Here is a 23,887-nt window from a genome sequence, read left to right as displayed (position 1 = left end):
CAAATCGTACGGGGAACTGCACTATGCTCAGCTTAAATTTTCATCATTCATACAACTGCCTTACAAACCTTCCTGGGGGCAAGCAAGTAATTTTTCCTCCTCGCTTTCAGCTGTACATTTGTTTCTTCTGCCTTTCCTGGCTCATACACCGTCACCATTTGTCCCCTGCTTGCACTGCCATTGAGCTCAGGGTTGAAGATCCTGACCCAGGCAGTGGCCAAAGAGATTGAGGAACTGGACTCGTGGGGCTGCGTCCTCACTCCCTAAAAGCCCAGGAAGGCACTGCATGAGGCCACAAGCATCTGACTTTGTCCACTACGATATCCAGATAAAACACATAAGCCTGTAAAAAAAGGACCGAATTACTACTTGAAATCTTATTTTTTTAGCTATAATAGGAGAATATACCTTCCTCAAAATACTCACGACTTTACTAGAGTCTGGCAATAAGATACGTGCAGGTAGACCTTATGACGGCAAAACTCCAGTTTAAGTGGGAGTCCTTCTAGGCTCATGTCTCTGACTGAGAACATTTGCTTTTTAAAGTGGGCAGGACAGATCTGGTCCAAATAATATCCCAATACCATACTTATCACAAAAAAAAATGCGGTTTTCTCCAAGTGACACTTTTATCTTTTTAAACCTTAAGCATCAACTTTCATTAATAGGTCTTACTACATGAACTCACCCCTCCTTGCTTTCTCCCCTTCACATCTGCGACAGTTCCCAGATTTCCTTCCCATTTCACGTGCACACACCCTTCCGCGAGCTAACTGAATCTAAAATCCTACTCATCGTAAAGCCACAGGCACCATGTGGACCAGCCTCAGCTCCCTGTTCCTGGAGTAGTGCTTGCTTAACTCGGGCACAAAGGGCGGGCTTTGTGCACTGTGCTTGTCCTTACTGGATCCTTCCCGTTAACCATTAACTTTCCGATCACAAGCCTCCCCCCCAGCTGGGTGCTGGACAGACAGGATGAGTCCCCACACACACTGACATGGTACCTGGATGAGGCCAGGATGGCAGCAGCCTTCCTCAAGCTGTTGCATGGCACTGCATCATGCTACTGCAAGCCCTCCAAAAGTTTATTTTGGCATTACTGCTCTCCAGTTTTCTCTCTGCAGCAAGTATGTGACAAACGTTATTATTTCCCTTTCATCCTCACACATATCCCTCTCCTCAGTGTATGAGGCCGTCTAATCTTTCTGTGAATTCTTGTCTGACTATCCCCTCCTCCAGGGAGCTCTTTTATCATTACTTAGCTCTCACTACGTGTGCAGGATTTTTTGAGTTTCTCATTACCTGGCATTTAATCATTGGGCTGTCTCCTCCCTTGGCAATGAAGATGCTAGCTAACAGCAGAGCTCACTTCTGTCTCTGTTGGAAAACAGAGGATGTTTCCTCCTTACTCTTGTACTTCCACATTTTATCACTACAGATTTTGCATCATATTAGACAGAAGAATTCACACCCCTCTCCCGCTCAAAATAGACAAATGACACAACATCCAATTCTTTCTTGGAACACAAAAACCTGCATTCACTTCTGTATTTTTTGTTTTGACCCAAGTTTTACCTAGTTCCAGCAATCTTGAAATCTCAAGACTTTTCAACCGCTTCTGTGTCTAAGAATTTTAAAACTAGACCTGGTGATGGCCTCCTATTTTGCTTTGGCTGAGAGATGAAAGCAAGGGATCAAGGTGGAAGATTTGTCACCCTAAAAGAAGAGGAAAACAAAGCTGAACAATACACAACAATTTAACTTTTCTGTTATTTTATTGATATTAGTGAAGAAAAATTTAGATTTTATCAGTCTGATGTGTTACAATTGCTTTCTCCGGTGGGTGGACAGCTCCTACTGCTTATTTAAAGGCTAAATAATACTTCCCGATTGCATGATTAACTTGTACACTTTAAGTTCCCATATGGTATTGCTTTCTTCCTCTGGGTATATAAAATGGTCCATTAAGTCCATAATTCTTTTTTCAGAATCAACTGTTATTCTATCTACTGTTTTAAGATACATTCAAATAAAAAGATACTTAAGTTTACTTGCAATATGTGCACACATACAACAGCAAAGAGAGCTGATGACATTTTACTAAAACATTGTAAGTTCATAGAATAAATAGAAGTCTTCAAACACATGCAGTAACCAACCGATGTGTTTTTTTCTCTCAAAAAAATATCCTTAGTGTCCATAGCGCTACTGCAATAACTACTTCATTCAGAAAAAAACAACCCACCCACCTATCTCTTGTCACAAAGACTAAAAGACAGTTTCATTTATACAAGAAATTATCAGTGCTAATGATTTAGTAACAGTCTGGTACAAACGGCAATTCACGGCAATTACGTGTAGTGTGATAATGGTAACAAACAGGGAGCTTGATTTAGATGCCACAAGAAGTGCAAGGAAAGTGGATGTTAAGCTCTCCCCTTTTTTGCTCCTCTCCATCTTCCCCCTCCAAAAAAAAAAAAGTCTCAGCTCAGCTTTAGAAACAAGCTCCCCCCAGTCTGTTCCAATCCAAGATATTTCAATTCTTTCTACAAGCACCCAGCAGAAGTTTGGGAGAAACAGGCAAAAAAATTGCAATATAAGTTAAGATCGCCTGGCTGTAACTAAAGGTTGTGTTAGGTCTTTCGTTTCCTCTCTGAAAAAGCAGGGGGTTGTACGTTTGGTATTGGGAGGTGATTTTTCATTTTAAAACCACTGTGAAATAAAGCATTTCCCATAGTTTTACCTATGCCAAGGTCCAACTTTGGATGAAAAGGCTTCTCTGGAAACAGAAAGCAAAATGGGTGGGGAATATTCTCACCCCGCTTACAAGGCCATGGTCCTCAACACGCATGAAACCTGAAGGCCAGCGTGAGGACTGCAAGTTGCTCTTTCCAGCTTGTACCGTTCCATTACTAAATGTTTTTTGTGGTTCTCTTCTAAAGTTTCAAGGACGCACCTTTTCCTAATACTGGTTTTGCTACATGTTCTTTTATAACATTCTTATCTGTCAGTCTGTTCTGCAACTTTGACTTCTAGGAAGTCTGCCACGTTGACCTCATGAGTTGTGAAAACTGTTTTCTTTGGGGGCACTGACAAAGCATGTTTCAGTGACAGCAACACACAGTAAAGCATTTTCCCTTCCACAATCCAGTGCAGCATTGAAAAACAAAAACAAAACCAAAAAAAAAGTCACAGAGTGTAAGTGTGCCAAATGAAACAGTGGTAGCAGGAATATGTCAGTATTCCAGGTACCCAGTAGGCCTGCTGACCTCAACACAGTATTAATTCAAGTTTGTAATCTTGGGAGGGAGAATACAGAACAGGGGGGGGGAAAAAATAATCATCCATTCAGGCATAATAGCCAGGCACTCCAGTAATTCAGATCAGCTCATCTACAGAAGCAAAATTAAAACTAACACATGTTAAACTGAGTGCTTTTTTTTTTTTTTTTTTCAGTATTTAACAAAGCACAGATGCTCCCGTACTTCAAGTGATGTAATGCGAGGTCTCACATATCACATTCAATAGCTTCCCATGCACCTTTGACTCAAGTCAGGCTAGCTACAGAATTCACGTTTTCCTAGTCAAGTTATTTTTTGTTGGTTTTGCTCTTTTGTTTTTTTTCTCAGTGCATCTTAAAAAAAAAAAAAACCCAAACCAACCAAAACACTTTTTCAAAAAGTTAGCAAGATAACCTTAATACAGCAATCATAACGTAGAGCCTTTTGCACTCAATTGAACAGCAAAATAATCCAATTAGTTACAATAGATCTGGTACATATTTACACATTTTATACAAAGTTTACACATTTCTCCCATTAGGCACGAAGTTGATTTGTCCAACTCAAGAGGCAATGAAGGGGTGGTGGGAAAAGGAAAATAAGATCGGAGAAAGAATCTGACTATTTTTCTTTAAAAAGACTAGCTGTAAAAATAAAGTCCTTCATCGTAAGCTAGTTTGCTTCGGGAGCTTGGTTCCCATGAGGATCCCCGAAGTGAGAGACGTTGGGCCTTTCATCTGCATGCTGGAACCCACCATGGTGGGGAAGCTCCGATTCCTTCGGATGCCAGTGTTCAGCTGGATGCCCCCGATGGCACTGGTCACAGCAGGGCAGCCCAATGGGAGACCATCGGATGCCAGGCCTCCAGGAACAAGGGCCCTCACTGGTCCTTGTGCCCCACAGAGAAGAGGTCCCTGGTCATCAGTTAAAGGAGGAACTGACGCTTGCCCTGAACTCACAACTTTGGTGATACCGAACCTCTTGACCTTGTCCACGAGATTAAGGTTGGAAACAGACACGTCAGTCTGACTCTCACTGTTCCTGATGTTCTTTTTATTCCTCACCTCCTTCAAGATCGAACTAGCAGGCTTCGAAGCCAAGAAGTTGTCGTAAGGTGGGCTGGTGCACTTGAACTCAAAAGATGGAGGGGAAGAAGAAGGTGTCTGCATAGGTGAGTTTGGTGGAGTGGAAGGAATGATGGCCATTTTAGGGGGGTATGTGCTCAGAAGGGTGCCCTTGCTGGCTCTGTCCCAGCTCTGTGGGTTGTACACTGCTGCCGAGATGCCTCTTTCCTTCAGCAGCCACACCAGCCCCAGAGACGTGCTCATCGTCGTTGTGGATTCCCGGAGGTTAGTGAAGGATTCTGCCAAACTCAGACGCCGAGGAGTACAGGGAGTAGCCACCGGGGTGCCTTTCAAATTGCTAATGCTGCCACAAGCTGGAGTAGGTGCTGCGTTAAGGCTGAAAGCAAAGGAGCAGTCAAGTTATTCTCTCCACTAGGGAATTAAAATTTACTGCAAGCAAGGTTTTTAACCCCGAGCTGGGCCTGTTATCCACTTCAAGAGGGCAGGAAACTGACAGTTCCCAGCTCTTCACCAATGTGTTAAGCACAAAACCATTGTCTCTTACAAAACACATCTCTCCACTTTGCCTACCTCACCACCTAGTCTCATGGAATTAATGCATTCCCCAACACCCACCACCATATTTCTTCTGATAACCTATCAAATTGACAGGTCCACGATCAATACCTTCAGTATTTATCTCCAGATATATATCTCCTGGCTGTCACTACCCCTAGTTGCTTCCATGAGACAAGGAAATGGAGGGACCAACCATATAAGCAAGACAGATTTACTTTTTAGTGTCACTTCTAAGCACACAGAACTGCTAGTCCTTCTAGTACTGCTGGGTCACAGCAGAGAGTGGCAAAGGAGAAGGGGAATGCATTTGCTACAGAAGCATCTGTAGCAAAGCTGTTGGAAGTTGACATTGCAACCAACATGCACTTCCGTAAGGTCAAACCTTTCTTCCCTTCTTTTGTTCAATTTGCTTTCATTAAAGGGGTAAGCGATGGGGGATCTGACTTTTGATGGAGATGCACAACTGTGAATAATCAGCAAAAGCCATGAGGAAAAAAACCAGTCAAACTCTTGGTTGTCAATTGGCCAGTAGATAACTGACAACTCAGCAGCAAACCAAGCATGACAAAGAGCCATTCTACTGTTAATTTGGTAGAACGTTAATTTCTATAGCTTGAAACATTGCTAAGTTGATCCCCTATTCCAGTTAGTTCTTCTCAAAATAAACCATGTACAGGCAGTGGACAATACTAAATGGGCAACACTCTGCACACTTAGAACGAGAGGCTGGTACCACACATTTATGTTTAGTGTGATCTTACAGCATTTTCTTTCCTTAAGCACGCTACTGCTAGTTATGCTAGGGGTTGAGATTTCTTGAGGCACATCAAATAGCATTCCTTCTGGTGCATTGTTTTCTCCCCAAAAGCTGACCATCAGAACGAACACATACTCAATGCACCACCTATTTCCAAAGAATTACCAACACAAAGGAGACATGCCAAACACTTTGGGCCACAGTACGAGATCTCATGGACAGCGAGGTTTCTGTGTTACTGGCACTGCAGTGCCACCCTTAAAAAACTTGTTTCTAATAGATCGGGCTAGCCACTGTATGTTTACCTATGGATAACCCCACTCAAAATTTATGGCAGTCCAAGGTACACCATTCATCAAGTAAGGCATGGTGTACTCAGTTATTCCAGAAACAAGGCAGTGGGACATCCATGACATTACATTCCAAATTTGTGTCTATTTGAGAGAATCCCAAGGGTTCCACACACTTTTAAAAAAACCAGCTTTCCAACTTTTTCTAACCATGCTCAAATGATGGTTTTTGCCACGTGTACACACACACACACACACACAAAACTGAATCCCATGGTGGTATTTCCTAGGCATGGACTCATCCCCTCTAATGGCATTTAAAGGGTCTTGAACAACGCAACACTTGATGCTAACAGAATTCACTGACCTGAGAGCTCACCACAGTTCAAAGGCGGCAATCTTCCCCTTCATCTTGCCAGGTTAGCAAGCAGAAGACACTCAGCCAAGAGGCAGATAAAAACCAACGCCAGTGCAAAAGAGTGGGAAAACCAAGCAGCTAGGAGGGGAAGGAACAGGAAAGAGCAGGATCTTCCCTTTTCAGCAGAGCCATGCTGTTGGATTGGCTCAGTTATAACACACAGCTTTAGGTAGGGTTTTCTGTACCAAGAAATGCATCAGACAGCCACATTAAGACAGTCTGGTTGGATTTCCAGGTGCAGAGAAGACTCAGGCCAATGAATGAGTTGCATTATTTTTGTCCATAGGGACAAAGAGGCCTAGATATTATCTTAACTGGAATTTGAGGTCTCATTTCACCTTACATTAATGAACTCCGTGCACCCGATGCTACTGTGCATGTCAGGTTAGACACCCTGGAATGTTTTGCTTTAAGCCACAGTTTCTGATGAGCTTAGAACATTTAACGTTATACAGTGACCAGGTGACACAAGTTAACATAGCAGTACAAACTCTAGTCCAGTGATCTTCTAAAAATCAGCAGTACTTTAGTATCTTTAAGGCACTCTTTAATTAAGAAAATATTAGCCTGCTGCTGTGAAGTCTCAAGTCATGTCTTCTTTCCATGGCTAAATAGGATGTGACCAACATCATCTCCGCAGTGACTTGCAACTGTACCAGCTTCTACGGTAAGCAAGTGAAACTGCCGAAGGATTTTTATCCTGCAGTTGCGATTCAACAAGAGGAATCCCCTATACTCCTCCCTGTAAACTGTGAAACATGTTTGAGAAAACTAGTATGAAGAGCAGCGTAATTTGAAAAGCAGCCTTGCTGAGTGGCTCCAAAATTGGTCTTCTTGCAAAGGCAAGCTCTCCTTGTGTCCCCTTCGTCCTGCCTGGATGGAACCAGTGGCAGGGGAGGACCACCCCTGGCAGCACAGCTAGGGAGCACACCCGCGCTGTGGGCAAGGCTGAGGGGAAAGGAGAAGGCAGTTCACAGTTCTCTTTAAGCACTGATTGAAGCTGGACCTTCATAGCTCTGATTCCAGTTCATGGCAGAACTACAGAGCAGTGACAGCCACCGTAGTGCATCTCCCACACTGGCCGAACACAGAAGGACGCAAGTCTTGAACAGTGTGAGGGAAGGAAAAGAAAGAGAAAGCGAGCTTAACTGCATGAACTGACTTTCTACAGGGTAGGACCAAGTACCTTCTGGAAACCCAGACATAAGCAGTGTTAATTATCAGGCCTCCAAGATGTCCCAGTCAGAAAATGAAAACTACAGCACTCCAGCGAGTTAACAAGTCCAACAGCTTCATTCCCTCCAGCTCCAGATTTCAGCTGCACAGATATTTACATTAGTATTTCCACTAATTTTTCAGCACAGGACACACTACAGTGCAACAAAAAAACCAAGACATCCCTGAAAGAAAGCGGCTGTTACGTTGTGTTGCTTTTTTTGTTTGCTCATTTTGGTATTGCTTTAACAAGGAAATATTTTCCCCATCAAACTGACCAACACTGCAGAGCAACCTGGACACAACCACAGAAAGAGACTCAAACTGGCCTCAGCAAGTCAGACCAGGGACAGTTTCAGAGTTAGACTGAGAAAAGAAACAAATAAATAAGCACCTCATTCAGCTAGATGACATTTAGTCAGGTTAGAGTGTCACCTGGGTTAGAGGCTAGGTTAAAGTGCAACCAGGTAGGTAAATATCCAAACTCTTTGGGTTAGCTGGTGCCACACACACTAGCATTCCTTGTACGTGACCCTGCCAACACAGACACTGCTGGCAGTGTTGCTCACCCCCTGCCACGCTGAGTCACAGTCTCTGCCCTATACCTCCTCCCAGCATAACGAGACATAATGCAGTTTCCTCGTCCTCCTCACATGACCTGCGAAGAATCGTTTATAGTTGGTAAGGACCAGCTCCTTAGACATGTCTGCTGAAAACATCACGTTGTGCTCTTCTTCCTCCTGAATGAATGATGAACTTTGGCTTAACTAAGGCAGCTGAAAACGTACCGAATGTAGCTGTCAGTTATGGCTGATTTGTTAGATTTAGTAACCAACATAATCAAGGAGGTTACTACGACCACAATTAATAGCAATTCGACAATGACAAGAAAATCAAAATAGAACTGCAGCCATATAAAAGGATCTCTTCAGTAACGGCGTTGAGGGGAGAGGAAGACAGAAGAGCGTAAAGAAAAACCAGCCAGGCCACAATTAACTAACTTATTGCCAAAAAGGAAGCAGAAAAGTTAAATTTAATCATCACCCATTTCCTTTCCACCTTGCAGGCTTTTGTATTTAATACCCTTACTTTTCAGGTGTCCACCTTATTTTTAGGCAGTTGCCACCAACCTCACATCTCAACAAGTCTGGACACATCATCTCTGAAAGGGGACCTACATAATGGCACACTCCGGCACAGGAGCTGGAAGGGGCCGAGAAAGCAATGAGGCATTTTCCTTCTAAACAGAAAAAACATTCTTTAAATACTGATTTGCTAAGGAAGGAAAGTTCCCTTTTAAGTACGAAATTTACTCACCCCAAACAGTTCTCAGATCTTCACTTCCATAAGGCTAAAGAATTCCCATCTATTGGCATGTACTGCCTATACATGGCAGTTGCTATTATTAAGCCAATTCCATTAGTTTCAGTTTGGCAACTCTGAACTAATTTCCAACAATTACACCAACAAACAAAGTAGATGGCTCCTGGTTTTGATTAAGGCATGTTTCCTCGTCCACTCCTCATGTACTCCCTGGATTTCTTTACCTGCGCATGTTTTGTTCTTCTGGGCCAAACGTTTAGATTTTTCCTCCCTGGAAAAATCTCTCATTTTTTTTGTCAGAGACCACATTCTGCGTATTCACACATGAACACTACGACTAGTCTGGGATCAAGAGTAGTCAGGTTTGGATACTGGAAGCCAATTTAGTTAGGTCTGATCCTGCAATATTTTAACTAGAGACAACAAAATTTAAGGTATTTTGACTGGCCTTCTAAAACAATACACATGCCTCTCAAAGAAAATCAGGATGAGGTAGCTCAAATTGGGAGGAAAAATTTAGGGGTGTATTGCAATTCACCAATGCAGCTAATGCTTTTGCTTATGCCATTACTTTGCATTTGTTTAGAGGGAAAACTCTGACAGAGCTAAATGCTTTGCCACCACAGGAAACCCTTACCTTGGTGTGACTCGTGTGAGTTCATCAGAAGGGTGCAGAATGCGGCAGGTGGTGAAGGTGAAGGTGGAGTTGGTTTGTGACATGCACTTCCCAGGATGAGGTACTAAATTAAAAAAAAGCAAATTCTTTGCATTTTACACAGAAAAAGGGAAAACCAAACTTCTGTGTGCTGATAAGACAGATGCAAAAAGTGATGAGGTACCAGAGATGGGATCAATGCAAGGAAAGTGAAATACACAAGTGCTACAGCGTTCTAACAGACACTTGTTCGAAACGCATCTAGAACTCCAAGGCCAGTGCTAACTAAAAGTGTCTGCTGAAACTTGCCCGTGATCACTAACACTGCATGTAAGTCTTGCTCAAACCACATTTAGGCAAAGCAGTGCCTGAAATGCTAGTCCTCATCTAAACTAGCAACTTGCATCAGTGGGAAATCACAAGCAGCATTTTCTAGTATCAGCTCAAGAGGGCAAAGATACTCTGAATGCTTGTGCATTTCAGCTTTTAGATCGATCCACAACAAGGTATCCCCATCACTTCTCAGTAATGGATCCAGCTTGCTAATACTACAGGAATACAGATTGCTGGGGCGGGGAAAGGACTGACACATGTTATTGTTTCTCTGTCTCTGACTTTTCATATCCACAGCAAGGAAAGGGGCAGTTGTTTGGATCCACTACTGTACATCTGTGACACTTCTCTTGTGCATGTGTTCAGATTCTTTAAGAATGTATGTCCTCTACTGCACTATATAGCAGTTTTTGAATATTTGTAAACAGTGTAGTAAATAATTTTCCCCACTAATGCTGCTGTAAAAATGCCACTCCGTCAGTGTACCAGTAATTTGCAAAAGCAGCAATACAGCTCAATTTGAAAAAAATAAGGACTGAGGCCAATTTCTTTCTTCGTAGTAGAGATACCGCTGCGGACATATGAACCTGCTATATAATGCAGCTGTGGCCATTGCAAAATAGCTACAAAATTTAAAAGCCATGCATCTGAAAAGCTGGTTGAAAAACACCCCGTTAAGTATTACATCAAAGATATCATGATTGCATAGGTTGTCTTACTTAGTAACCAAACTTAGCAGTGGTCAAAAGACATGCACAATAAAAACCCGTGTTGTAGCTCCCTCCCCTTCATCCTACCCAACCCTCTGAGCCATTCCCTGATTAAGCCACATTTTAATACCACAGTACACAACTATTCAACACATTGCAAAGGACAGACGGAACAACCAGCTAGACCAGACACCATTCTGAACTTCCAGAGAAGCTTAGCAGAAGCAAGGCAAGTCTTAATTGTGGCTGTGTTCCCTTTTTCATATACAAAGTATCACAGCTCCAAAATAGTGTGTGCAGTTAGGTAGTCCTTTAAGAACACATAAAAGCAGTGTGTGAAGGGCAGCGCATGGGGAGTGTGAACAGTGGAAGCAGAAGTGGCTAAGCATACAGCGTGAGGTAACTTCTAGTTAGCGCTGGAACATACTGCTGTATGTTAAAGAAGGATCTTTCTAAAAACCCACTGGAGTGTCATGTTAGCACACTCAAATGTTAGCACAGCATAACAACAAGCTCTACTTCACCTCCAGAGATGGTAACTATGATGCTTCAGGAATCCAGTTGCTTTAGAGATTAGTGTGAGTACTATAAAAGCTATTACAAGGGAGCACAGCCTAGCAATCATGATTCTCTCCATATTGTAGAGAGTTAAAAGAAAATCTGGAGAAAGAGCTCAAATAACTAGACATGAAAAAAATTGGTTATTTGGAGAAAACAAAGGACTTCAACATAAATCAAGTAGAAACAAAGCCATTATCCCTGGATGATGAATAGAGAACAGAATAAAGCAACGCCTGTTCAAGTTTGCAAGCTCAACCCAAAGCATGTAGCTGTAATACATTAAGTGCATTTTCCCCATTTGTTATATCCATTGGGCATCCCCTCAGATTGGAAACAGGCACGCTGAAGATACATAGCTGCATTAGCAAAAGCAAGACTCATTGCTATTAATGAGTCAGAGATAGGAGAAGGCTGCTAAAAGTAGAGCAATCACTGAGTAACCAGAGGAAAAATTGAAATTATACAAAAAATTTTATCAATTTCCAAGGATGTATTCCACCCTCAAATACCACTAAGAAAGTCCTGTACCAGCTTCATCCTCCATCAGTCAACAACGGGGTGTATCACATTGCTGTAGTATTTTCCATCCTTTGGACACAATACAAAGATTGAGAACCTGTTGCTGTAAATGAACAAAGTTTATAAAATAAAAACAAAACCATTCATTCCTAACCTAGCCATTTTACATAAGAATGGCCATCTCCTGAGTTGGTATCAGTTTTTGAGGAAGTAATACAGAAGTTTACAGTAAGAGAGACTATCTTCACATGTACATACAGCAAAGTATTGTTTTAAATATAAACATCTGCTCCATGTGACTGTCTGAAATCGAATGTTTTATTTACACCCTCTTTAAAGCACTAGTAGGTTAACAACAAGGCTTCCTATCTGTACAAAAAAGAATCTGTACATAATTCAGTGTTTAACAGAATTTACAAAAACATCATGTAATTTCATCCTTCGGGAAACCATAAGCTAAACTGTCTGTGCATTTTCCCCCTAAATTAAAATTCAAACTAAACCTCAGATTGCTGCTAGATCATGTTTTCTCTCTCAGTAATTAATGATTCTTACCTTATTAAGCTTTCTCAAACAATTCTTAGGCATTTTGGAAAAAACACAAAACATTACAGCTGAAAGACACTCTACCGTAAGCACAAACACTGCTGTAAAAACACCTTTTAAAATACTGCAAAAAAAGGCAGGTACTAGTCAAACTGACTGCAGAGAGCTCCATCCTCTGGTACAACAGAGCTTTCCCCACTCAGAACACAAAGCTGATCTTATACAGCTCTGAGCTGTTTCAGATCCCGCCTCAGTACTCCAGATGACGGGCCATTCTGCTAGATGCAAACAACAAACAGATGAGTTTAGGATATGGTCTTCTGCTGAGGGAACTCTCAAAAGACCCGTTAATCTGATTTTCAACCAGCACGTGCAGAGAAAGGTACCAAAGTTACAGCTGGTAAACCAATAGCCTGCCCCAGCCACAAAAAGGTGTCAAGACAAATTAAGTTTGAGAAAGATTTCTAAAAGGTAGCTATACTGAACCAGCATTAACTTTTGTGCCGTTGGTTACAAACTCAAATTCACTGTTATGCTAGATGAATAGCAAGGAGGCAGCGAGCTCACAGTGGGCAGTAAATCTTTGCATTTTATATAAACAACTCTTCTGGCAAATACAGAGTGATTAAAAAATTAACTTTAAAAAAAAATATCAGAAATCTTCAGAGTATGACCTGATCCAGACTGGCACAAAGGTAACGTTTTAGTCCAACTCTGAAGCAAAACACTCTGGGTTTTGGATTTTTTTTTTCTTTCATGTTTTAACAAAAGGAGGAAACCTGGCTCCCTGCTCTTTCAGCAGGGCGCATAGTGGAATTTGGGCATCTCTTTACCACAGGCTGGTGAGCCAGGGATGGAACGACAACCAGGTTGGGGAGTCCTTACAGCAGCAGATGGTATTTTAAAGCATTAGAAGTTTTATTTTTTATTGCTGAATCGGAAAAAAACAACCAACCACAAACAACTCTGCCTGCTTTGGAAGAGGATAATGAAGGACCATGAAGAGGCACTTTCTGCCTCATTCCCACTCAGAATACAAGCTACGGACTTCACTTCTGCCAGTCTATGCCACCAACTCCATTCTTGGGCAAGGTGAAATTCCTGAAAACTAGGTCACAAAACCTCATTAGGATCCACAGGAGAACTGCTGCATGCACTTTCTAAATTTAGCAGCATTCATTCCCTCTGGGTGACTAAAGGTGAGAATTCTGATACCCAGTGCTACCTGTACTGAAAACTCCTGGCTGAGGACAGAACAGGGAGGATATAGGGAATACTGGAGCTGATGCCCAGGTTAACTGCTACAACAACACAGAGATGGGTGATAAACACACCAGCTGTAAAATGTGAGCATGGTGCTCCCCTAAAGGCATTTAAGTGCCTTCAGATGTCCTTCAGAAAACACTGCCTTCAGGGGTAACCATGAATGCTGAAAACCTCCAAGAATCCATACATCTATGCCAGAAGCGTTACTCCTGTTACCTTTCTTAAACAATCAACACTAAAATTATTTTCTGAACATATGCATTTCCAAACTTTCCATTTCTTTTGCCTTTGGAAACAGCAAAAGATGAAAAGTTGAACAAAGGTGAGTATTCTTTGGACAGGATTTTCTTAGCTTTCTTCTGGCTGAGTTCTCCTTCTCATATGCATATAACCACAGAGCACAGATGTAAGAAGACTTTGAAGTATTTAATGTGGCTTCAACATGAGTTTATGCAGGCTAGGATCGACAAATTAAAATTCTAGCATTTTAACAGCACACATAGCAACTGCTGACAGACTTTTTTCAAAGAAATAATTACTGTGAAATATTCATGCCATTTGAAAATAAAATATATTTAAATATGCATCAATACCTTCGTTCTAAGAGTTAACAGATTTATTGCTTTTCTGTACAATGGTAACCTCTTAGAAATATGTATAGTAATCCTGCTAACACCAACTCAAACATAAGACATTAATGATATGTTTTTGTGATTTTAGGCATCTATTTAGAAAGGAGTCCATGTCATGGTTAAGGTCTACACACGAAGTACAAGAGGGCTGATCCTGTAAAGCAATCAGTTAGTGGAACTTACAAACACAAGTACTGGAAGACCAGCTTGGGTTCATGCACCCAATACTAGCATGCAGTTAAGCACACGCTGAACCAAGTGTAGCCCTTCCAACCTCAAAAAGAGAACATTCATGTCATTATTAAGTGCTTTGAATGGCCTGGGGTTTTTTGTTTAAGGGAAACCTGAAAGGCAATGAATTAACACCACCACACACACCACACAACCACCCCTTCCTCTGAAACAGACTCCACAGTTTTATAATATACAGTTTCTCTCAAAGAATAATAATAAAAAAAATATATTGAGGTTATTCAAAATTTGTGCTGCAAAAATCACTTGTTCTAGATGGTTTTAACATTGCTGCATCCTGTAACTTCTATACCATTCCAATTATGCTGAGAGTCTATACAAATGACATAGAAATTTCAACCTATTCCTGGGTATTAGGCTAGAACTGTGATTCTAGAATTTACAATCCTCCATAAAGTTACTCTAGCCCACACGCCATTTGTAGCTTCATCAGACCAACTGCAGATCATAAATTACATGTGCGTTAATTTCTCCTGAAATGTTCAGTGCCACAGTTGGGATACAATTTGCATGTACGGTAAGGAAGTTATTTTATATATCAATGGATATTATAGGTTTCAATAAAGGGACAGGAAAATTCAAAGAACATAACTTTTTCTTATTTAGTCAGAATGATTTCTGACTCTGTCCAGCACTCACCAAGAAACAACTGATACTCTGTTCCAAATACATTTATTCTGGCTACAAGACACCTTTGGCACTACTAGCAGCACTTGCTCTCCTGAGCCTGGATGTTAAAATGACCTCTCTCGGGGCTCATCTCAAGCAGTACTCTGCATGCCTGCAAAATGGCAGTAAAAATAAGACCTCATAGCACTCTGCTAGAGAAAATCTCCAGTGCAAAAATGGTAAGACACAAACTGTAAAAGCATACATCATTTGATAATGAGAGACACCTACGCAAAAGACTAAAATGACTTACACCTGCTGGGAACGGTCCTTGTAGGCACTGTATTTCCAAAGACACCTTGCTCTCAGGTTAGAAGACCTGTAGCTCTGGACTGGCACACCCTATGACCTGCTGATGGGAACTGTAGGGAAATACCCTCTGGCTTTTAAAAACTTCTTGAACTCTGATTTTTTTCCACAATAGAGCTATCCTGGATTACAAGCAAAAGCACTACCACTAAAGAACGCATTGAAGATAATTTTCTCCTTTCTTTTTTACTTTACTTCCACATTCTCTAGCAAGTGCTTAGTCCGTATGTTGCCAACTGGCATCTCCGCTGAAATCATGCAAGCAATGAGGTCATAACCTTGCACTTGTGACAGCACTGTAAGGAACCACACATCCGTACACACCCCTACCTGCACTGCATTTCTTACACAGAAATCTGGGAGAGGAAGAAAGAATGCTGAGGAGGTTTTTTCAAGAGAAGCAATGGCTGCACGCTATTTAAATACAAAATACATTCATAAGCTAAGCACACATCCCTACTCCCAAAAGGCATCCTTCAGCGGGCAGATTTGTGGATCCTAAGAAAGCCAGTGCCACATTAGTAAGTGCCTACTCTGAAAACATCCACAGTTGTCTTCTCCCTGTACACGACCTGACAAATTGCTTCAACAAAAAGCAGATACAGCAACTATGCAAACAATAATGATGTGGTGGCTCATGGATACTCCTAAATCCTAAGCAGCTGGGCAATTTGAAGGAAGGATAAATACTAGGAAATTAAAGTTTTCAGTGCATTTGTTCATTCTATAGATCAAAGTTACTAATTTTGACAGATTTCTCTGTTCATGTAATGTATTAAAATTACCCAACAAACAATATAAGATGAAATGAGACTACTAGGACAATTTCATAGATTTTATCTGCTTTGCCAATTTATAAGGTAGGGAATATGCTTAAAAGCCTTGTCTGAGAGAGGGTTTTCCCAGGCAAAGTCAGCAGTAACAAGGGAATAACCTGTTAGTAACAGTGACCTGTATTTAAATTATCATGGAGAAAGAAAGTGGAGGGCAATACTAGTCTTTCTTGCCACTTTGTAATCACAGCGCTGGACTACATTTATTTTTCTACTCCAAAGAAAGAACTATTCCAAATCATTACCCACAGATCTTTCACTAATCCATTCTTAAAAAACCTAAAGAACTAAATGATACCTATATCGTTTATGTATGGTCCATGACAATGTCTTCCAAATTTTTGACATGTTTCTGTGTTGAATAGTCTTACAATTAGAAAATTATTTGCCCAGCGTAACCCAAACAGCTTTTTTACACAATTATTGTATTCCGAGTACATGAAGAACTGCTTGTGCATTCCTCTCTGCAGCAATGTATTTTAAAATTAATCATATCTTTTCTTAAATCTTTTATTCTGCAGACCCTAAAACATGTCAGTTATTTCAGTCTTTATTTCAGTTCATATTTCCTAGATCTCCAGCTTTTCTTGCTGCTGTTATTCATACTTTAAAATTATAAAAACCTGGACAATACCCAAAACTGTACACAAGTCCTGCAGAGGCATCATTTCTTTCCATATTAATATTAAAAATTAATATAATCATTATTCCTGGGCAACAGATCTCATTGAATAAGACACTTTTTGCCAATGGAAAGGGAAGTTGAAGGATTTGAATGTTCAAGCACTGGAACAGGCTGCCCAGGGAGGTGGTTGAGCCCTGGAGGTATTTAAAAGACGTGTAGATGTTGTGCTCACAAACATGGTTTAGTGGTGGACTTGGTAGCGTTAGGTTAATTGTTGGACTTAAGGGTATTTTTCCAATCTAAATGACTCTAGGTTGAATCTTACTACAACTGACTGCAAAAAATAGCTTACATTCAATAGCTGAAAGCACTGAACTGCCATTTCAGTGAGAGCTGAGGATACTCTGGCACTTCATGAAAACAACAGAAATATTATTGTCTAGCCCTGAGACAATCTAGTCTTCCAAAGATTAGCCAAATAATAAATTATTACATATTGCGAAAAAAGAACAGGAAGGAAGTGTCTTCATTTAAAGCAGTTACGTAAAAACAAGAAGTCTGAAGAAAAAGGAGTTCTGGTAGTTTTCTGATTCTGGACTAAACATAATTCTTTACCAGTAGCAAATCTTAATGAAGACTAAACTCCTATATAGCTTATTAAAACAAAACAAACACCCGTCCACCCAAAAAAAAAAAACCAACAGAAAAAGAAACCACACAAACTCAAAACACATCTATAGTCTGAGAACTGGTAACCTCGTGCAATAATAGATCACTAACATCAGTTATCTAATAACTCATGCAGTACTGCATCACTTAAAAATGTTTAAGTCTCAATACGGTATAAATAGGAATGACAGAATTTAATAGTGTGGTGGAGAGGGAATGAGGGAAATGTCATTATTCTCTGCATAAAAGCATCCTTTTAATTCTTTATCTCAAAGGGAGTTTAAAACCAGTTAACTCTATCTGAGGTAACTTAATTAAGTCTGCAGAATTTCTTAGCTTGATTTTCAAGGCACTTCCATTTGTTTCAGCGAAGGCAACTTAGATGCACCTTTTGTCATCATTTAGTCTTTGTTTTTTTCCCAAAATACAAAAATCTAAAGCATGGCAGCACCTCTTACAAACAGTCAGAAGAATATCTGCACTATAGGCATACAAAATATATATCATCTATACATTATATACACCGCAGAGAGTGCACTAAATACACATACAAGTTGCATACGTGCCACACAAAGGTTTGTGAGCCAACCACTTCCTTTTAGCAGCCTTCTCTTATCAAAACAGAGTAAAATATTGACCACAGATGCTGTTACTGAAAAAAAAAGTCAAATTAAATGACTATTAAGGAAAGGATTTTTGAGCCAATGTTAGAATGGTTATGTTCTAACTACTGCACGCATTAACGCGCAGATGTTACACACAAAGCAACACTATGGATGCTGTTCTGGAGAGATGCGAGAATGGCCCAGTAATCAAAATCCTGTAAAGATGTCAGTTTTACTGGACTTAATGAGTTTCCCTCACCAGACCCCTCATCATCGTCAGTCGTGGACTCCTGCATCTCCTCTGTGAAAGCCTGAGATTGGCGGGGGTTATTCTTGTTGTCTGAAACAGTCACTTGTGCTTGTGACCTCTCACCTGAGGTCTCTGTGTGCTGAACTGGCGTCGAGGTAGTTAGGCCCTTGTAAGAAATGTCACCTGTCTCATCTTCCTCATAGTCATTAAGGCAGTACACTTCGTCCAGGTCCAGGTCCAGAGTCCTGAAGCCCTTAGTGACAACCCCAGGCCTCGGGTCCAGGATCCCACCCAGGTGAGGCTGAGCCAGCTGCTGCCAGTGGTGCAAAGTGGCAGAACCTTGAAAGGGAACAGAAGGACAACACACACACACAAAGAAAAAAAATAATCAGTAATTAGTCCAGGATCTAAAAGGCAGAAAATCCCACTTTGTTTATCCGGAAGACCAAAGGTCTGGGAGCCCCAACCCCTTAATGTGTTTCTGGGTTTAATGTTTCTAGGCTTTACTCTTTCTAGGAAGACATGCTATAAGGCAAAACTGCTTCATCCACTCTTCAGCATTTCCACATCAGCATGAAACAAACTGATCACATCAGCACGTAGCTAGGCAAAGTCTGGTGGTAAGATGTGGCATACTTGTGTGCATGCACATTCCCTCCCCATCAGTATTCGCACCCTCCTAAATTCACCGGCTTAAGCGGGAGTGGAAAGAAGTTGTATTTAACAGTTGGTCTGAGCACTATCACAGAAAGCTGTAAGAGGAACATATACCACATATTCCCACATTAAGCTCACACCAAGAAAGGTGCTGCAAACATCAGAATTTACTACTGGTGGCTAACAGGGTGGTAGTCACATAAACTGCACATTTCTACCATACGTTGGGAAAGCCACATCAACTTCAGGCATCTGTAAGCAGGTAACAACTCTGACCTATACATCAAGTCTAAACCTTTGTATGGCCCTTATCTGAGCCCCTATGGTATAGGAACTCAACTACTACAAAACTAAATGCTACTGTACCTGTAGCTTCTTCTTTGGCAGAAAAGCGTTTTGAGTGAGGGAAGAGGTGCATTTTACAGAGAAAAGCATTCAGTATTTAGCGTTCAAAAGGAGACGAGTCAGAAACAGCCATGTATCACGTTAAATTGATATGTCCACTGAGATGGGCCAAATAAAACCAGGGGAGGATTTACCCAACTCTTCAAGCAGTGACTAAACACTGCTCGCAAGGGCCTACGTTTTCCGATGTGCCCACCGAACACTGCTGTGTTGTAATGTGCAACTTAAAACTATACATTCCAGGTCCTATGGCATAATCAAACCATCTTTGTTCTCATCTCTGCTAGCTTGAATCAGAACAGTTTTTGCTGTCTTGCTCCTGTCCCCTCTCCCCAGAGCACAACACTGACTCACTCAACAAGCTGGCATACAAACATCTCACCAGTGTTCAAAGACCAAGAATGTTCAATTTGTTGTACGGTATATGTAAAAATCTAAACCACTGTAACAACTAGAGAAGGGATGGCCAATATACATTCTTTTGTATGAGAAAAAAATCCCATCGGATGAGAAAAATTGCTGTTTCACATGAGGATATTGCATGAGAAGAAGCTTATTGTCAAGAAACAGGGAAAAGTCCTTCTTTAGAATGAGAAGCATTTTGATTAAGCCTACCTCACTCTTCAAAATCTGTAATTTTTACCTCAGCTTAAATGAATCTGCTAGATTACTTTGGATAATGACCCTATCTTTTCTTTTTCTCTTGTTGTTTTTGAATTTTGAGTAAGTTGTGAGGGACTAAAGAGGATTGGAACCCTTGAGGTTCAAGAAGTAGAAACCATTACAATCCCAAAGTAAGTAACTGTAGGGAAGAGACATCCCTACAAATTGTATTTATTTCTGAATTGCCAGAAAGGTCCAGGTTTTTTTCCTTCTATATAAAAGAAATATTCCAGAATGTGGAGAAGTGCCAGATACTGTCAAGCTTTAAGCAAGGAGTACAGCTTTGCTGTATGACAACACGCTTAAAAATTTAAGAACTGAAATCAAAATTTCTTTCTGCACTGCATGCAAGTATAAAATCCTGTTGCTAATTAACTTCTACATGCATTCTGAAGACGTAATCTTCTTCACCTTTAGGCTCACCAAAACTTATACTCAGAAAAACTCTGCAGGGAACAAACATTTAATTGATAATATATTGTATCTTTTCTATGGAAAGATATTCACCAGAATATCTGCATTTTGAGCTTTAACACTTCTATTGACACTACATGTTATTAGTTTATTTTGGAAACTGGAAATCAAAGTGGCCTACGCTTCATCACAAGAAGGAGGATATCAGAGTTTAATTTTCATCTCATAAAAATGTGTGTAAGGGAGCCTTAACTTTGCTGCACATAAAATTGATGCAAATGCAACAGCTATTAACTCCCTTATGATTGTTAAAAAAAAAATAATAAGTCAAATGAAGAGGGGAGTACAACACCTTCGCTTATATTCAGTCCCAGTCTCTGGCTAGATAATTTTGTAAGTTACGTTATCAGAAAAAGCTGGCATCAGGGAATTAGTGTGCAAGAGTGGGAACTGCCAAACTGAAGCGAAGATGACATAAGCACAAAAATATGAACACAGTAAATTAAATCTGTTTTTCTGTTGTTGGTATCTGCATGATTGCATGCATGCTACCGGGGTCAGAGAAAGCTTTGAAATTCACGGTGCGTTGTTGCCACAATCGCAGTAAAGTGGGTGAAGATACAATGAGTCCAAGGCTCCAGCTTTCCTACAGCACACAGGGAGTGCTATTTTGTGCTTATGGCACAACAAGCTGTAGATGCAGAGTTTAAAAACAAACCAAAACAAAAGACCCACTAAAGCAAGTCACATCAAGCAATCATTCTATTTGACTAAAAGTGTAGGTTTGTTGTTGTTTTGGGGTTTTTTTAAAGGTGCAGAATAAGATTCATTTCTTAGTGCTTCTGTCACCCTATTTGTTTTACTGTGGGATTTAAGATTGCTGTAAAGGAGTAGAAACCATTAACTTACATTTATTACAGAACTAACTTTTTATTTCTTCCATTTTACAGCATAAGCACCCCTAGGAAAACAGTAATAAAACCCAAAGGCACAACAGGCAACAATCTGCAGGAACAGCAGACTACTGTGCCCCAGTAGTCTGGAAGTATCCGTGAAGTTGAGGGTGCGGGGGAAATCACAGGGAAAATTCTCAGGAAAGAAACTAAGTTGAAGCAAGGAACAGCATCCTAAACATGTATTTAATAAAAGATAAACATTAAACTTATGAAACAGGCAGACACAAACATACTACAAATGAGATCTAAAACCAAACACGAGAAGTACTTTAAAAGGTGCAATAATTTTAAGGAAAAAAATGACCCAGTGAGAACAATGAACAAAACCAGGAAAAAAAACCCAGACAGATAGAAAGATGATAAAGACTTTAAGAGTTTATTGAAAGAAAAAAGCAGATATAATGGGATGGTGACAGAAACCTATTACAGTGGTAGCAACCAGTAACGGAAACAGAGCTGGATCATCCCTTCCCTCATGTGGTACAAAAATTTTTTATGACCATTTAAAAGCAGTCATGAAAACAAACTACTAAAATCTGCTGAACCGTATGGACTCGTGTGCTATGGCTATAGTTTCATTTGAACAAGTAGATACAGCACATCACTTTCTTCAGGACATAGGAAGGATTATTTTTGCTTCTGAATTTATGTCATGCTAAATGTTCCTTATAGATGAAATAAACCTGCTCTAAAAAGATGAAAAAAATGAACTTTTGCAATTAAAACACACACAGACAATGTAATGTAACACGAGTTCTGTTAAAGGAGAAGAGTGAGAAAGACAGAAACCAAAGCTAAATTACATGGCTAGTGTATCTGTGAAGTACTAAGGAAAACAGCTTCATTTTGTTTAAAACCTGAAGAAATTTACTGAACTAACTTCCAGCAACAACCCGAAAGGACTGAAGAAAGCCAAGTAGACGGTACTGTATGAGCTGTCAGCTTTGTTAGACAGACTACAGCAACATACTTTGCAATGAAGCTCTAGCCCTGACTACCATCTACCTATATCTTGCCTTTTTCTGTGACAATATATGGAGGAAATTTGACTTAAAAAAAACAATCCCAAACCAACAAACTATTTCACACATGAAACCCAAAGCCACAGAAGCTCACGTATGGCCACTCACAACAGCCAAATAAAGTCCAGAGGTAATTTTTAATCACAAAAATAGCCTTATCAGACCTACTGGACTACGTGAACTAGGCAAAGGTCTTTCCAGGTGCTTATTTGCAGAACTGAGATATGATCAACTAATACTTTTGGCTGCTTAGATTTCAGATACTCAACCACCTTCATTTTCTAAGTATGAAACTGCAACACTGAGGTTCAGGTCAGACATAAAGCTGCACTGCTGAGCTGATGCACGTGTGGCCTGTAACATTTATTTTACTGCCTTGGCTGGAATTGTTTCCTAACATTCTTAAGGCTTGTGGAAAAACGTCGCAGTTAGAAGATTTCAAACCAACAGCGTGGATTACTGTCTCTAAAGTAAAAAGAGTATGTATTACAAAGATTTCCTGCTTTCTGGTGATGGATAAGAGACCACAAAGAGTCACTAAGAAGAACAGATAAAGGCCGAGGCCCTTTGTTATCACCTTCTAGTGGTTTCACAATCTGAAGCTTTTCTGGCAGGTAGGAGCGACTGCTGATAGACATTCCTGAATATCCAGTGAATTCTGAAAATCTGGAGTGAGTTCCCAGCGACATGATGCTCTCTGTAGGGGTAACGGAGCCACTATGGAGTTCGCCCTTTTCTGCCAGTTCCCGCAACTTCCTTTCCTGCTCTTCTTCAAAGAACTTTCGCTCCGAGAGGTAATTCTCCCGCCTGAGGGACAGCCTGCGAAGGGCAGTCTCTAGGTCACTGGAGCCTGGGGTCCCTGGAGTTCCAGGCTTCTTCATCCTGTCTTCATTTCTAAAATGTAACAGGGGACGGACAGACACACACAAAGAAAAAAAGAAAGAAAAAAAGCGGGGAGAGGAGGGAGAAAAAAATAATTCTTAGAGATGCTTAAAAACTTCACATGACAGTTTTGAGATATTCAGCAGTACCTTTAAACTACTATGTCTGGGAACAACTTGCCACTCATCCAAGGAGCTCAAAGGCAAACACCAATATTTTGTTTCTCCTTCATACTAAAACTGTTTGGAATCCTAGTTCCTGCCTGGAAACTCCTGGTTGGAAGAGCTGCACTTTACTTAAGAGGTTCTTCCTACAAAGAGATGAGAGATGTCTACTTGTTGTCACTCTCTTACATTTACACAAACTCAAATAAGCAGGCCACATCTTACAGGGCCTATGTTACAAGAATACCGTAATGAGTCACAAGGGTATATTATGTGAATACATCTGTTATTTTGAAACATTAAGTTGTTTTTACTGGAAGGTATACACAGCATAGTGTGGAGCTGTGCTGGGGGAAGAGACAA

The 23,887-nt window shown here is 40.6% G+C and overlaps 1 protein-coding gene across 9 annotated transcripts in view; it reads right to left on the bottom strand.

Annotated features, from left to right (window-relative positions):
* Nucleotides 1-1,756: 1,756 nt before the first annotated feature.
* Nucleotides 1,757-23,887, bottom strand: part of TRAK1 (trafficking kinesin protein 1) — a 140,556-nt gene continuing 118,425 nt past the window's right edge. For 7 of the 9 annotated variants that reach the window (XM_037382717.1, XM_037382719.1, XM_037382721.1 and 4 more), the window contains 4 exons: nucleotides 23,056-23,372; nucleotides 18,371-18,700; nucleotides 9,565-9,667; nucleotides 1,757-4,742 (listed from right to left, as the gene is read on the bottom strand). In XM_037382717.1, coding sequence (XP_037238614.1) covers nucleotides 3,944-4,742; nucleotides 9,565-9,667; nucleotides 18,371-18,700; nucleotides 23,056-23,372 — 1,549 coding nt within the window. In that variant the 3' untranslated portion in view covers nucleotides 1,757-3,943. The remainder of the gene's footprint in view (nucleotides 4,743-9,564; nucleotides 9,668-18,370; nucleotides 18,701-23,055; nucleotides 23,373-23,887) is intronic. The other 2 variants (XM_037382718.1, XM_037382725.1) reach the window with 1 other exon arrangement.

This window comes from Falco rusticolus, chromosome 4 (assembly GCF_015220075.1).
Source record: "Falco rusticolus isolate bFalRus1 chromosome 4, bFalRus1.pri, whole genome shotgun sequence".
NCBI lineage: Eukaryota > Metazoa > Chordata > Aves > Falconiformes > Falconidae > Falco > Falco rusticolus.
Note: the sequence above shows the minus strand (reverse complement) of the source record. Positions and strands in the feature narration are given on the sequence as shown.